The sequence below is a fragment of the Zonotrichia leucophrys genome, chromosome 3 (genome assembly GCF_028769735.1).
Source record: "Zonotrichia leucophrys gambelii isolate GWCS_2022_RI chromosome 3, RI_Zleu_2.0, whole genome shotgun sequence".
Lineage (NCBI taxonomy): Eukaryota > Metazoa > Chordata > Aves > Passeriformes > Passerellidae > Zonotrichia > Zonotrichia leucophrys.
The window spans coordinates 107825510-107842323 of record NC_088172.1 but is presented as its reverse complement, the minus strand read 5'-3'; the positions used below and the strand labels follow the sequence as shown (position 1 = coordinate 107842323).

Sequence of the window (16814 nt, the reverse complement as noted above, 5' to 3'; positions counted from 1 at the left end):
AGTTACAGGGACACAGTGCTGAGATCTCCCAAAGCACAGCAACATAGACATTTCACCTCAAATAGAATTTGTTTACTCAAACAATCACAGGTATCTTTAAACAGGAGGTTATTAAAAGAATCTTTTTGCTGCTTGTTTAGTTTAGCTATAAAAGAAGAAGCAACCTGAGACAAGATGCAGCTGTGAAAAAAAAGGCACCTTTGTGGAAAGAAAATATGTGCAGAAGGGGATTACTATGACAACTGGCAGGAACAGAGACAAAAAGGATTGGCTGGTTTAGCCCCAAAACATCTGAGATTGTCTAAGCCTAAACTGATTTTTAAAAGAGCTAAGTGCATGAATGACTACTAATGGACCATGCTGGCACAAGAGCAAGGATGTTTTAACTGCACATAAATAAAGGTAATTTGGAAATTAAAGTGTCAAACCTTTAGAGCAGTGACATTCTGAAACAGATTTCCAAAATTAATAATAATAGTAATAGTTTCTAAATAGACTTTGATCACTTTATGAATTAAGTATTGCATGATGAGGCTGTCTGTAACAGGATACTCGATTTCATGTCCCAAAAAGTCACATCCAGTCGTATGAATTTCTTTTTCAGATTACCTAGAATCCTCAAAGAAATCATCTTGGTCAGTGTGCAGATTATTTCTACCTTTCTGTGCCTCATCTTTTATAAACATATAAGCAGGAAGATAATGGTTTTCTCTCAGAAGATGTGTTCTCAAGTTTTACTTCATTAACACCTGCATGGAGCCTGCAACAGAAAATCAATTAACTTGTAAATGAAAATCCTGGTTTTGAACACTGCTGGTGTACTGAAACCAGACCTGTGCACTGACAAATTCCCTTCCCAGCTATCCCTGAGCACGTCATCGTAATGTCATGAATGTCACTGACGTCTTGCATTATCAGAGACGTACAAATTCACCTACAATTGTTTCACTAATTGATATGAAAAAGATCATCTAGAGATCTAAATATAAAAATCATACCTGCAGATGACAAATAAATGACTCATTTTAGAGTGACACACTTCCTCCTTTTCTTCTGCTACAGAAGTCAGTTTCATACAGGTTCATAACATTTTCCACAAAGAAGTAAATATTTTTATATTGCCACATATACATAAAAGTATTTATATGTCTTTTTTCAGCCACAAACAAAGTTATGAGAGGACATTGAGTAATTCTAAATGAACTAGTAAATACAGTGGCACAACAGTGGAAAATTTGTCTGCAATGCAGGGTCTTATGACCTAAAGAAACAAAGAATTTTTTTTTTCCCAATTAAAATCTTAAGCTGTGTTTGAAGCAGTATCTAGGAATTCAAATTCAGTATGTTCAGTTAGCTTTTCTCTTCTACTGTGGTGTCTAAAATAAAATGTGATTCTAAGACGAATACAGTTGAAAGACACATATATGGGGAATGCTGTTTAAAAAAAGGATAAGATTTAACTAAAGTTAAAGGAAGAATGCTGGATCTCAGTCTTGGAAAGATGATAAAATGAATTAGATAATTTTATCTGATTCATTTAGACAGTAAGTGAACAGCAGAAGTGTCCAACATCACACTGTTTGATCACTATTGCACTTCAGTTTTTGCTGAGCGGGGACACTGAAACAAAAAGGGAAATTAAATGGCCTGAAAAAAGAAATTCATCGATCCAAAGTTTGTTTCCAGATGTCCATTACCAGAATTCACTTCTAGTCCAAGATTTGTATTTAAACTGTCACTGGTAGAAATCAGTTTATTTAACTACAGGTGAACAAGCTGTTGTTTTCAGTGAAAGTTTATGGCTTGATGCAGTTGCCTAAGCTTAGATATCCAGGATCATTTGATAGGATAGCTGAAGAAATCCATAAACATATATGAGACAGGATCTATGGGACACTCCAGAGGCAGCTGGAGGCCAGGAAAGAAGCCTTTAGACATCTAAACCAGCAGGGGATGCCCGTGGTTGGAAAACTGAATTAGGCCCTGCTCCATACAATGAACAGAGTCGACCCAACAAGGAATCTCCCTCTATGGGTGGTGCTTGCACTTGGCCACAGGAATTAACATCCCACCATGCTATTTCAGATAAGTTTTTGTTGCAGAAAGAGCCTAGATATTCTGCAGAGGTGTAGTTAATGGCTTACAGACACACCTTCAGTTGGATGAACCAAATCCAACCCTTGATATCTAAAGAAAGCAAAGAGCAGAGCAGAAATGCTGCTTTCCTTTTGCAGACTCCAAAATAGGTGATATATTATCATCACTTGTTGCTCTGCAGGGATTATACATTACTTTGCATTTGTAAAATCTTAGTCTCAGTAGAGCTGCTCTATAGGTACTTCTAAAATAAGCAATTCAAAATAATACAAATTGCTCTATTTTGGACAGGATCCTTTTAACAGTTGACAATACTGCTACACAGATAAGTTTTCAAGGCCAGGAAAAAAATCAATCCACAAATCCAAACATTTTTCACTCCAAAAATGTAGGTGCTGAGAATTTAAAAAAAAACAAAAAACATGCTGGGATAAGAGCCTTGATAAGAGCCTTGTTTTCAGAACATCAAAGAGGGAATCACAAGATGAAATATATATAAGAAAAACAAATGAGTAAATAAATCCTGGTTTAATTTTCTCTCGGTGTGACCTCCATTATTTACATTGTGTTTGCCATTGCTGCAATCACTGTGCAGGGACAATTTCCTATCCTAGATAATCCAGGTCTGTATTTTGAAGCTGTTGCTACGCTGTGCCCGGACACCGCTGTGGCTGGAGCCGCGCACTGAGGGGGGCACAGAGCACCAGCTCAAAATGGATTCACAAACCTTTCCACAGGTGCCTGAGTGAGGCACACACTCAGCAAGGGTTGGAAGCAAGACCTTTTTCCCTTTGTATCCAAAAGATTAAGCAAACTGCTCTGCCCTGCTGCTGAAACACACGTTCTGCTCGTGACTGATAGTTGGGGGACTGGGTGTTATCTGCAGCAGAACGGCTGTCACTAATCTTTTCACACACAGACACACACACACACACAGAGTAATTTGAATAGGCATAAATCCAGCTGTGAAGAGACCTACAGCACAGTTTTCCCCCTCAGAAATAAGGGTTAGTAGCTATTAGGTTTATTGTGTACACTTCAGAGATTACCAGTCTGCTGTACATGACAGGGTGGAGGAGGGAGCCATAAAGCCACACCGGGTCTGCACAGTGATGTGGAAGTGTTAAAGGTGTATCTTATTTTTTGAGTTGGCAGAGCAAAAGCACTGGTGAGGGTGTCTTTCACACTGGATTTATGTCAGAGCAGTTCTCTGACTCCAAAACCATGCTGTTTTCAGTGAGGGGTGATCAGAGACTGATCACACCACTAAGAGAAACCTAAATTCTCACAGAAGAGAAACCTAACGCTCTACAAGTTAAATGGCAGCTGCAAACTGTGCAGTACTACTGGTTACACCTGCTTGCAAATGGGCAAGACTGTTACTGAAGCATTTATTGGGAAAACATCAGGGCTGGAGGAACCATACAAATGTTAAAGGATTCAAAAATACATTAAAATAGAGCAGATAGAGAGCTGGATAAATGATGAATTAAAGAGGTGCTTGCTGTAGTAATTTTTATTAGCATTGCTATTTGTGCTACCTGTACCTCCAAACTGGAGCTTAAGAATTACATAAATTAACTGGAGAAAGACTGCAAAAGGTCATAAAAATGACCCCTAAAACAAAAAAAAACCCAAACCACAACACACCAAACCACTCAATATTTAGAAATGACTCAAGTTTGAAGGGAAGCTAAAGGACTTGTTTAGTTCAAGAAAGCAAGACTGAAGGAAATTTTGATATTTGTCTTCTATATACATAAAGCTATTGTATAACAAAAAGAAAACTAGCATAATTCAGAGCAATAGAATTTTACTAAAGGAAAATATTGTCTCAGGACAATAATTAAGCATTGACAGAGACTAATTGGTGCAGGTGCTAATGGGCATCACTGAATGTTCCCAAAGAAGCATCTGTTAGGGATAGTCTAGATAAGACTGAGAGCAGAAGAACACATTACTTGGTATTCCAGACTTGTATTTCTATACTTAATTGTACTTATAAGCTATTTCAAGCTATTTGCAGGAATAAACAACCATGAATTTCATTTTAATTATCAAAACAGGCATCACGTTAGGGTACCGGCTCCCCATGAGTAATTTCCTGCTGTGTACATGTTAACTTCAGCATCTTGGTCTGTAAATCTGCCAAGACTGGAGGATTCTGAAAATAGTTCTTGGATCTTTTCCTTTCTCAGATTGCTCAGTTAATGCTGTTTAAAAGGTGGATTATGAATCACTCAACCTTTTTCTAAGCTTATTATTAAGACCAAAATAATAGTTGCATATTTCCGTTAGATTTATTATTTATAATATTTTAAAGGCTAAAATGCTATAAAAAGATAAACTATAATTTTGTGTACATATGTGTACCTGGCTTCAGCCTGAATTTACCTTTCTACCTGCAAACCTGGTGGAGAAAATATGGCTGAACACCAGCCTCATGTGCTGCATTGGAGTCAATCAGAGGACTAACTGGTTTCCATTGCTAGGAGGTATCTGGACACTCAGTTATGTTTACAAATATCTAACAGCCCACAACTGCAAATACAGCTGTTTTCCTTTGTAGATTATGAGTGTAGTAAGAAATGCTCAGTTTTGCTCAGCAAAACATAAGTTTAACCACTAATTTCTCACTGTGGTTCTGCTCTCTTCAAATTATACATCCTTAAAGTTAGATTTGTCCTGTGAGTTCGTGTACTCAACTATTAATACACATTCCTAAACAGAATTTTCTCAACAGATTCCAGAATGCTTCATAAAATAAAGAAAAGGCAACTCATTAGGAAGAAGTGTGATTTTCCCACACAGTGGGAACACAATGAGTCTCACTGTCCCTGTGAGCAACATGGTCTGTCATTCACAACAGTTCAGCTCAGCTTGGGGAGTCAGTAGGGAACTAGCACAGAGTCAGTTGTGCCACCAAGTTGGAGTCCTTGGATAATCCTGGCTTAGAAATCAAAGAACCATAGAATCACAGAATTGGTAAGGTTTGGAATAACATCAAGTCCAACTGTCAACCAGCACCACCATTATGTTCACCATTAAACCAGGTCCTCAAGTGCCACATCCACATGTTTTTGGATCCCCAGGTATGGTGGGCACTCCACTTCCCTGAGTGGCCTGTTCCAGTGCCTGACAACCCTCTCCATGAAAAAAAAAAAATATAAAATTCCAAATACCAACCTAAACCTCCACTGGCACAACTTGAGGAATTTTCTCTCATCCTGTCACTTGTTATGTGGGAGCAGAACCTGATCCCCACCTGGCTGCATTCTCCTTTTAGGGAGTTTGGAAAGCAAGATTCCCCCAGCTCCCTCAGCTGCTCCTCATCAGACCTGTGCTCCAGACCCTTCCCCAGCTCCATTCCCTTCTCTGGACATGCTCCAGACCCTCAATTTCTTTTTTGCCATGAGGGGCCTAGAACTGAACCCAGGATTTGAGGTGTGGCCTCAGCAGTGCCCAGCACAGGGGACAGTCACTGCTCTGGCCCTGCTGCCACACCATGGCTGGTGCAAGCCAGGTGCCTTTGGCCATCTTGCCCACCTGGGCACACCTGGGTCACGCTCAGCTGATGTCACCAGCAACCCCAGCTCCTTTTCCAGCTTTCCAGCCACTCTGGCCCAGCCTGTAGTGCTTCAGGGGTTGTTGTGACCCAAGTGCAGGACTCAGCACTTCAAATGAGGGAGTGGGAAACATCTTGTTGGAAAAACAAAAATGTCCTTTATTTTCCAGCTCCTGGCTTAATGAAATGTTATAGAAGGCTCCCATAATTCCAAGCAGCCAAATGCATAGGTTCTGATTCTTAAATATAAACATTGGTATCTACTAAAAGGACAGGAGGCAACAAGCACAAATCTAGATACACAAAATTCCATTTAAAACAGTTTTCCCATGATGGTAGGGCATTAGAATGGTTGCACAGAGAAGTTGTGGTTTCCTCATCTTTGGAAACATTGAAAACCAAACATGACCCTCAGCAAGCTGTTGTAGGTGATCCTGCTCTAAGAAAGGAATTGGACAAGGTGATCTCCAAAGATGCTCTCCAGCATCCATTACTCTCTTACTCCAGTGCAGTGATCCAACAGGTGCAGGCTGATGATGCTAAACCACAGCACAGCATTGGTATTTTTGCCTGACACAAGGTGTTTATTGCTTGGGGTAAAGAATTGCCTTCCTTCTTTTGGAAACCATGTTCCTATGGCACAAATGAGTACAGAGAGACTATAATCTGCAGTCAGTCTTAGGTCATCAAAAAAACAGAAGGGCAATAATTTTCTTCTGAAAAGAAAATTGGAGGACTGCTCTTTAAATAACAACTTAAGCTTCAGGAAAACAAAAAAGTTAAAATTTTCAAAGAAACCCAAACCTTCAGAACAAACATCCTGCTCAATAGGAAAATACAGTGTACAGAGGAGAAGGCTGGACCCTGGAGCTACCCTGGGTCAGGCTGTTCTGTGCACTCAGTAACACAGCCTCTGTGCCAATCATATTTCTGTTCAAATTGCAAAGGCTTTTGTTTGAATAAATTACAGAGTTATTGAAAGGGCATTAAGGAGGCTGTGACAAGCCTGGACGTGCTGGATTCACACAAACAGATTCATGTTGTTACATGCTGCATTCTGCTGTTAAAGGCACAGGGAATTCCTTTTTTACCTTAGGGCACATCCTGAAATAGCCCACTGACATGACCAAGCACTGATAATCAGTGAAAAATGAGTTAAAGTGATGTAAACATTTTCTTGGTGTCTAATGAATGGATTACTGCAAACATTATCCATCCAGCTGCACTGTGAGTTAGATACCATTTAATTTTCCCACTTTCTCTGGTGTTCAGTCCTCTGACACTCACGTTTCCAGTCATTCACAGAGATTTATTAGGTCTGCAAGCAAAGGGAGGAATAAATAATGGCAGAACTGTCATGATCACTATTGTCCTACAGCACCAGGTCCTGCTGTCACTGTTAGTGTCTGCAGAAAAGTGCAAACCCAGATGAACCCAATTTCAGAGCAACACTGGCCCAGGTGGACTAGAGACCATTTGAGAAGGGAACCATCTATGAGTAATATTTATTGACACAACTGAGATACTAGCTCCATGTGCAAGAAGCCACAGAGCTCAGGGATTTCACTACTCTTGTTATATATTATTCTGTGACCTTCCATTTTACAGGCTGACTTTTGCTATCTAGATAATTAACGAGAGCAAAGCTGGATCTGCACTCCATGGAGTTACTGCTTTATTACTTTGACCCCAGAAAGACAGAAAAACAAAAAGCCAAAAACTAAACATCAGCACGTTCTCAAGGAGTAAAACACTGTAACAGGGGTTCAGTTCAGTCACCTACCCAGTGCCCTGCCCACCAGGCACAGCATGGATCACCTGAGAGCCTTTCAGCCAGGTAGGGATCTCCTGGGGCTCAAGGACATGTCAAAGACACCGAGCAGTCACGTTTCCAAAGTGAAGAGAGCACAGTTTGCCTTTCTCTCTGGAGTAGCTGATAAGAACCTTTATGGGATAATCAACTACTCTGCACAACAAAAGCAAGGAAAAGGACTTCCTCAGACCTTGTCCCTGACAGTTCTATTCAAAATGCCTCTCTTCTCACTTTTTCAAATTAACTGCTTGAATGGGAACATCTGCACACATTTCTTATTTTATCCATAGAAAAATGAGAGGAATGAGAAAGAATAAGGAAAATAAAGAGATGATTTTAAAGCCCAAATACAGGTTGCTAACACCATGTAGTTGCTAACCAACAAAATGTACTCAATTACTGCAACTTTTAACACATACACAGGACAACATGCAGAAATATAAAATAGAACTAATGTCCCAGCTCTTACTTTGACCATATAACCAATAGATATTTTAGTAATGACCGTGATTCAGTAACAGAAATAGGACAGGTGCTGTTTCAGGGAGTCATTTACCCAAATAATGACTGCTGAAAATACTTCTCATTATGTGTTGTGACAAAATCTCTTCTCCAGTTCCAAAGCCCCCATGGAACTGAGAAACAGATTTTGATAATATTATTTACGTTGAAAAGTGACAACTTCATGAGGCTTCTCTTGAAATGACAGAATATTATAATCATGGTGTATTGTTCTATTCAAGGTATACAAGATCTTGAACATTTTTATATAGTTAAAAAGAAGGAACTGTCAGGCCTGTGTTTCAGCCTAATAAATGTTGAGAAAGATTAATACAAGTGTGTTTATGAAGGGAATCATAGTGTTTATTCAAGAACACAGATGTTTACAGTTTTGAAAGCTAAGTAATCCTTTATAAGGTGAGAGAAGGTATGAAAGCCCTCTCAGTAATTTATACCTAACTGGAAATTAATGAAAATACGTGTTTAAATAGTTACAGAAATCTAAATATTGAAAGAAAGGAAAGAAAAATTTCTTTCAGGGATAAGAATTATTTAAACTATATATTCAGTTTTCTTCATAGGATTCACAGCTATTACTTTTGAGCTCTCAGCTACTCGATAGTGAAGTGCAGGGATAGCTTAACTAGCTCAACTAAGTAGTAGCAGCCTAGCTGTAACAGCAGAGAGATATCCCAGAATAAATTAATTGCAGCAACAATCAGAATACTTGCACCATACTGCCATTTGAATGAAGAAATCCCAGGCACTTCCACACAACACAAATCACCTCTTTCTCTTCTTACAGATGCAAGAGTTAAATGAAGAGATTGGCTCCCTGCAGCAGAGTTGAGAGCAAAGCAGTGGGTAGCTGTATTTCACTGATTTGGAGGATACACATATTGATTTGTGGATTTAAAGCAGGGTATGCTTAGGAGCACCCAGGTTCTTACCTTTACAAAAACAGAAATCTCAAAATCTTCCTGGAAGTTGTTAGTTTCTCCAGAGTTATTGTTAAGGGGAAACTTGAGGGAAGTTGAAGAGTTGGTAAAAGTGCTCTGTCTCTGACGAAACTGGAAATCTGGAGGAAAATGCTGGTTGCTCTCAAACATTGAGCCCTCTTCATCTTTGTCTTCCAGAATTGGGCTCATCAGATCCATCTGCTGCTGTGGGTAGTCTTCTTCAGCACCATGGTGAGATGAAGAATCATCTTCTCCATCACTTCCATGCTGAGAGGCCACAGAATCATTACAGCTATCTTCTGAATTCTCCTTACTACCATCCATGTTTTCTGGGGTATTAGTAATGGAAAAAGGGGATGCTGAATCTTCATGGACATGATCAAAAAGATCACCCCCTTTATTTTCCTCAGAATCTGAAACCTCAGAGACAGTGGTGCTGTTAGCATTTTCACTGATGTCAGTGAAGACTGGATCTTCCATGGCTGCTGGCTGGTGAGCTTTGCCTGCCTGCTGGTACCTTACAGACTACAATTAAAGTAAGATGTTGACAGACAAGGCTCCTCAGGAGGAAACAGAGTCTGTGGTGTACTTTCTGAATGCTCAGCTACACATGGCAGATCTCCAACAATCATTTACTGAGAGCCTTGAATCAGCAACTGCACTTCCACCAAGTAAAAGGCTGTCTCACTTTTAACCCCTTTGTCGATCTGACTCCTGGGAACTGTATCTCAAGAGCTGTAATCAGCTTTTCTTCCAGGTATTGCCTGGATAAGTATAGCAAAAACCAGCTAAAGAATCTATCAGTACTAGAAAGCTACAGTAAAAAAATAAGTGTTCTTACATAGGAAGTTGAAAATAGTTCTACTGGAAATCTATTTCTTGTAAAGAGGTAGAAATGCAGACTTCACCCACTCACGCTATTTTCACAAAATAGGAGTGAGTTTTTTCACAAAAACTTCAAGGAAAAGCAAGGCAAAACTGCCTCCATAACACAAACAATCATCTACAACATTTTAGTGGTTACTTACAAAATCATCAACTGAAGATCATTTATGAAAAAACTACAAAAAAATTATAAAGGGATAAATTTTAACTCTTTCTAACATTGCCACTCATTCACTTTGGGGACCACACATTTCACATTTGCCATTGTCCTCCTCTGAACTATAAACTAGGGCCAAAACTGTAAAAACTCTCATGAGTTGCCCTGGGAATATAGGAAAAGAAAGCAATGAAGAAGTATTAATCATGACTACATATACATAATGCATCAATTATAATCACATTTAGGCTATGTATCTCCATGTTGTAAGACATACACTGTCGAAATCTTGTTTGCCACCTTGTGTATACAGTTCCTTTTCTCTAATGAATGGAGAGACACACCAAACTGCACAGAACCTAAAGTGGGTGAATACTGCCAGCTTTAGCAAAGAATTAACTGCCCTTATAGAGACAGATACACATTCCAGAGCAACTGAATGCAACAGAGCTGAAACTTCTGGAATATCCAAACCTGCAGTTATCAGATTATTATAAAGTTACCAATTTATTAAAGTCATGAGAACTTCAAGTCTTATTGACTAAAGACTTTTGATCTCCATGTTTATTGCACCTGGATTACATAGATTATTACATGAATTCTTATAAACGAATTACATTTAATCTTTTGAAGCTGAGTCAAAAGGAAAATTAAGGTGTACTCTTGACCCATCCTTGTAACTTCCTGAGTGGTAACTGCCACAGCCAGGTTAGATTTCTTAAAGAAATAAAGAAGAGAAGTGAAAGGGAAAGATGGTAATTCAAGCCATTCCAGGCAGAACAAGAAGGGAACACAAGCTGTTTCACAGTGCAGGACAGTAGGTGCAGCCTGCCTGGGATTTATGACTGTAGTTAACTGCCATTACCCTAATATTAACTTTAGAGTACTACTAAAGTTAAATATCAAAAGCAAAGCAATATTTCATCTTACTTAAACTTAGAGTTCCTAGATAAGCAGAAGAGTGCCAAGATCATGGTCACAACCAAGTTTAATCACTGTGATTGTTCAGTACAAAGATGCAGGTCAGTATCAGAGATCAATGAGATCATTTAGCTCATGAGGGCATTTCTGGCCTGCTGCAACTCAAGGACTTCATGGATACATTGCCAAGGCCTAATTTCAACTCTTACTATCCCCACATTCCTGCCTGGCACAAGTGGTCCATCACCAAACAGGACAAAGCACTTCTCTTTACATTAGCTGTATGTAACTCAGCCACAATTCCTCACTAAATCCTGGAAATGCTAACTCAGAGATCCTGAAATGGGTGCTGTGTAATCTGTCTTGCAAACTTCTAGCACTCAAGACCAAGGCTAATGATAAGACCAATTTAAAATCATGAACTTAAATTACTGAACTTCCAGAAACTTCAGAAAAGCAATAAAAGAGCTGGTAAGTTTTATAAATTCAACTTCTTTTAGGACTACTTTTCACTTCTAAGAAAACACTTGGATTTCTTCATATTTTGTAGAAATACAAATGTATTTCTGCCTGGGTCTGTTCAGCTTTCTCTCAGCATGACTTTGATCAGCAGCTCCCACTGATCTTCAACCCCTTCTTACAGAGTGCTTGCAGGATTAAACTTGCTGCGATCATAAAAACTCTCCTTAATAACTTACCTGGCAAACAGTTTGAGGGGAAAAAAAGAACACAGAAATATGCATGACACAAAGAACAAAGTCCAATTGTAGTCCAGTCCATGACTTTTTTTTTTTCCCCTCCACGAAGACAACATTTGCAGGATGCAGCAGCACCTGCTGGAGGGTTTAAAATACCACAAGTAAAACAAGGAGTAAGAGCATAAGGTATTATTTAAAAATAAGTACAGTCTGTGGGTTTCTTTACTGTGAGTTATCCAAGTTCTTCTTTCCTCTACCACCCTCCAAGAGCAACGAAAATTATCACTGTGTCTAGTGAAATGGGAATTCTCTCCTGCACAGAAGTGAGAGGGAAGAGGTTGTATGAGACAGGAGAGCAAAAAAAAGGTCTCAGCACAACTAAAGCCCTCTGAGTAACAGTCCCACCCTAAAGCCATGAGAATGCAAGATTACAAAACAGAGATCACCAATTTGATCCATTCCCTAAATTCCTCTGCTCCCAAATCTAGGTGTTGAGTTATTGTGGAAATTAGTAACACAATACTTTCTGCTGCTAATTCTGTAATCCAGCTTGTGTCACTGACCATCTGGACCCACATGAGCCACTGGTAATGCTGGTCACCAGCTCTGCAGAAACACAAAGAAGCACAAAAACCATAAGCAGAAAAGTTCATAAAACGACAAAGAACATAAGCAATAGAACTCCTTACTTTCAAGAGAAGCTTGTTTTTTACTTTATGACTGAATTTCTGATTTTACTTCAACTTTATTCTTTTTAAAGGAAGACATACCAGAATCAACATGACTACAGTCCAGTTAGCATACTTAGACACAAGTTACAGTTTTGTTAGTGTTCAGCACCTGGAATAAGCAATCACTGATTCTTTCTACAGTCCAGTGGACACTGATGAGCATCTCAAAGTACATATAGAAAAAGATGGAAATAATTATATCAAAAGGATATAAAGATGGTCTTTAATACAGCCCAGTTATCAGCACTCCCTACAACAGATGTGTCTGTTTAGACAGCAAAGCTGGTATTCATCTACATTTAGAAGCCCACAAATGGACATCAAAACTGAGCCTAGGAACCCAAATCACTGCCTGGTTCACTCTGCAGAGACACACAGAGCTCAGTTCAGCAGCTCAAACACACACAGACATTTACTGGTATTTAAGTTGTTTGCTTAGAGCAGCTTGATTTATCTGAAGGATAAGGGCAATGGCACACTCAGACTGCTGAAGCTACTACTGAAACTTCAGCAGTTCACCCTGAAACCCCAACAGAAATCAGCACCTCCACCTTGCACTTATTTTAAAATGAAAGCAGAAGACTGACTGACTGAGTTGTAAAGAAATTCCTGCATTGCTAGAGTCAGTTATCCCTCACCTCCAGAGTGGAAGAGAAGGGCGGAAAGAACAAAGAGTAACAAGAATATCAGATCCCTAAAGAGAACACCTCACATATTCTCAGAGATTAAGAATCAGAGGCAAAAACTCACATGACACTATTTAGTACAGATTCTGAAGACTTCTACCTGGGTACACCTTTATTGAAGCAATAATTTGCATATACTCTAGACATTCCATAATATTGTAAACTTCAACTCATCCATCAGTGCCACAAGTATCTTCAGTGGTTCTGTTTGGAAATAGCACCCTGCTTTTACAGGAATTTCTCTGGTCATTTCCAGTTGGATATTCCTATAGTTTTAATGGTTTAATAAAAGAGTCCTTCAGTTTTATCTGTTCTCGATGAAGATACTTGCACAATTTAAGCAAAGAGCCTGTAAATCATTCCACATAAACTAAAGAAATTAAGGCCCTTCAGTTGCTTGCTCTAAAGTATCTTTTTCCAGACAAAGAGTTGCAAAAAAAAAAATCCTGAATGGTTAAAACACTCAGAGTTCTTGGAAACAGCTGAACCTGAATGATGGTAAACAAAGTTTACTGTCCCTCAGTTTCTGAGGGATCTTAGCATCTCAGAGGATCAGACCCTTCATTTGCACTTAACTGCACTCAATGCAAAATCATGAATGTTCCTGGCCATTCAGGATGTTGGTTTTACAGAAAGAAAAAAACAACAACCTTTTTCCTTCATAAATATCCAAAATTTCCAAAGCTTTGCAACATGTAGTTCAAGGACATGATCAGAACTACACTGTGGGCTCAAGGAGACAGACTGGTCATACTTTACAGACATACTACAGGGGACTTGCAATAAATTCATACCACTTTGTTTTCACTCCTGGCTGCACTCAATACCTGGAGGAAATCAACCACAAACAAACTCCTGCACCGTTTCCAGCCTCAGCTTTTACTTGTGTTGCTAGCAGCACCTCATCTCTACACAGTTCATCGACAGTAATCCTCTATCCACTGCCAATCCTGCACTAAACAGCATGAGGACAAGACTTTATCCCACATTTTGTTCCTTTATCTGTATTCTATTTGTACTGCAGTAAGGAAACAAACACACCAAAGAATTATTTCAGAAGACAGTGGTTTGGAAAATGTTCAGGATGGCACATTTCACACAGGAGTCAACACATCCTTGAAGCAGGCATCCGGAAATCCATCTGTTGTTCTGCTGAAACTGACCTGGATTCTGCAGTCTTGAGGGGCTGGTTCACCAATCCAGGACCGCACTGTAGTAAATGGTGATTCACCTTCACCCAGATTTCCTTGGCTACTGGCTGCATAAAAGGCATATTTAAAGCAAACACACTCATAAATTTCACTCTGCATATGACAGACATTTCTCCACTTGGAACCAGACAAACAATGGAAAACCACTTTGCACAGGACACTCAATTCAATGGTATCAACAGCTTTCAGTTGTTAGAAATACCAGGAGTCATTGTCAACATACATTTGAAAAACTGCTTTACCTGCTGCAGCACCTAATTGTTCCCAATTTTCATGTTTCAAAGCCCTTTATTTTTGGTCTCCAGTTCATTTTGTAAAACTTTATTGATTTGGTCTTTAAGTCCGTGTTTAGAAACCTCATTGGAATACCTGAGAGCCTAAGAAATACCAACATTTTATCTGCCTAACTGCTCCAAGAAAAACATTTTTGTTTGCCTTTAAAATCTGGCATAATTTCAACAGCCTTGTTTATCTCTGAAACTAAGCACCCTTGAAAAGCTCAGCAACCCAGTTTCAAGCCTGTTTGAAGTGGAGGCTCTGGTAACTGAAATAAAGAAGGCAGAGACACTACAGTTCTCTGTATCACCCTGTCATAGAGCCTTAGGGATCTCCTTCCACATAGTTTGAGAAACAGAAAGGTTAAGAGCCCTTTTTCTTTATAGCCTCCATATACAGGCAATGCTTTGGATTAAATGGGCACTAAAAGCTTAAGGTCTAATAAAGTTTAACAGCTGTTACTTACCCAGCTCTTTTTATGGTTTCATGAAATGTCTATTTTTTGGTCTCAATTTTATAAAGATGCATCAAAACACAGTAAATTACAGGTTAAATGACAGATTAAAAAAACTACTGAGCAAAAATGGAAAAATGGTGACAGAGGTCTCCATCACATGGATAAAATTGAGAATAAAACTGGAAATATAGGAAATAGTTCTTGTTCAGGAAAGATATCTCTGCAGTACAGGGCAGGGATATCTTCCATTATGCCCAGGTTGCTCCAAGCCCCTTCCAGCCTGGCCTTGGACACTTCCAGGGATGGGGCACCCACAGCTTCTCTGGGCAACCTGTGCCAGGGCTTCACCACCCTCACAGGGAGGACTTTTTTCCTAATATCCAATCTTAACCTGCTCTCTTTTAGTTGGAAGCCATTTCCCCTTGTCTTGTCACTCCATGCTCTTGTAAAAAGTCCCTCTCCATCTTTCTTGCAGGCACCCTTCAGGTGATGGAAGGCCAGAGTTAGGTCACCCCTAAGCCTTCTCTTCTCCAGGCTGAAAAATCCAAATTAAATTAGTCCAAGTTAACCCCAAATTTCATTAATCCGAGTAAATTCAATTGCTTCACCTCTACAACACTGCCGACTAGGGGGCATGGTTTCTCATCTAAGCATTGTACTAAACCTATCAACCCCTGAGAATATTTTGAGATTGCCTGCTCTTTTCTTCCTGGCATTGACCAATGTTTTTTGAGCTGCAAATGCTCAATTGTACTCCAGCAGTAAATCTGGACAGCTCTGGCAGCATCCAGTGCTTAGAACTGCAGCCTCTAAAGGCAAACATGGGCTAAAATACAACAGAGAGATGAAGGTGAAGAAAGGCAAACATCTCAATTTTACTCCTCTTAATATCAGTATACATGTAACTCAGCCATTTCTTGTAGGCAAACACTGTAAATGGAACCAAGAGCTGTATTAAACACATTAGGTACATATTGGCCAGACCAGCTCAGAGTTCAGAGCTGCTGTGGTGTGCTGCCTGTGTGATGTGTCAAACTGGGCACAACACATTAGGCTGGGCTCGTGAATAAGTGAACACTGCAAATGGTTTTCAAAGCATGTGGGCAAGGGTAAACAAGAAATTACTCACACCTTTCAGGACTGAATAACTGAGTGAGTATGCTGCAAAAGTAGGCTGGTAAAACAGCCTCGGTACTTAAAAGTTGCCTGCATCTGTACATAAAGTTTTGTTAAAAGTTTCTCGTTAAAGAACTCAATAGTAACTTAATGAAATTGGTTCAAAATATTGCACCTGATCTGTTATACATTCCCTGCAGCTCTAGCTCACTCTGTGTAAAAAAATATTTTTTAAGGGAATACAACAAAGTAATTTATAAAGGACATATCCCTCCTCCACATGATCAGCTGTCATGTGCATGTTCACAAAGCTGAATTTGTGCAATCAAAAAGAGACTCAGAGAAAAAAAAAACCACAAGGACCATGACTTGAACTTGACACATAACCACTGAGTAGATGGAGATGTTTTTCCCTCTTTTACAGGCCTGTGTTTTGCCACACCTGCTACATTCCATAAATCAAGGTGAATCAGAGGTGTGTCACTTTATTCAGCCTATTGTACCACATTTTAGAGCCACTCCACAGCTGGCACACACAGGTAGCAAAACCTGCTTAACTCATACATATGTGAAAGCCATTACGAAGAAACAAATTGAAATCTACACCACCTGCAAACAAACATCAAGCAGGGTACACAGAATGAAATTCAGATCCACTTCAATCAGTTATGAAGCCACAACCATGTCTTTTTCTCAGTTTTTAGGATGAAATTTAAAATAGTGATGATTTGTGGTCTGTGT

At 39.4% G+C, this 16814-nt stretch overlaps 1 protein-coding gene across 1 annotated transcript in view; it reads right to left on the bottom strand.

Moving 5' to 3' along the window:
* The window catches only part of CLIC5 (chloride intracellular channel 5), a 70495-nt gene extending 61080 nt beyond the window's left edge, over positions 1 to 9415 (bottom strand). Inside the window, exon 1 of the mRNA XM_064707115.1 lies at positions 8927 to 9415. Within this exon, the coding sequence (XP_064563185.1) occupies positions 8927 to 9415 (489 nt within the window). The remainder of the gene's footprint in view (positions 1 to 8926) is intronic.
* Positions 9416 to 16814: the final 7399 nt, after the last annotated feature.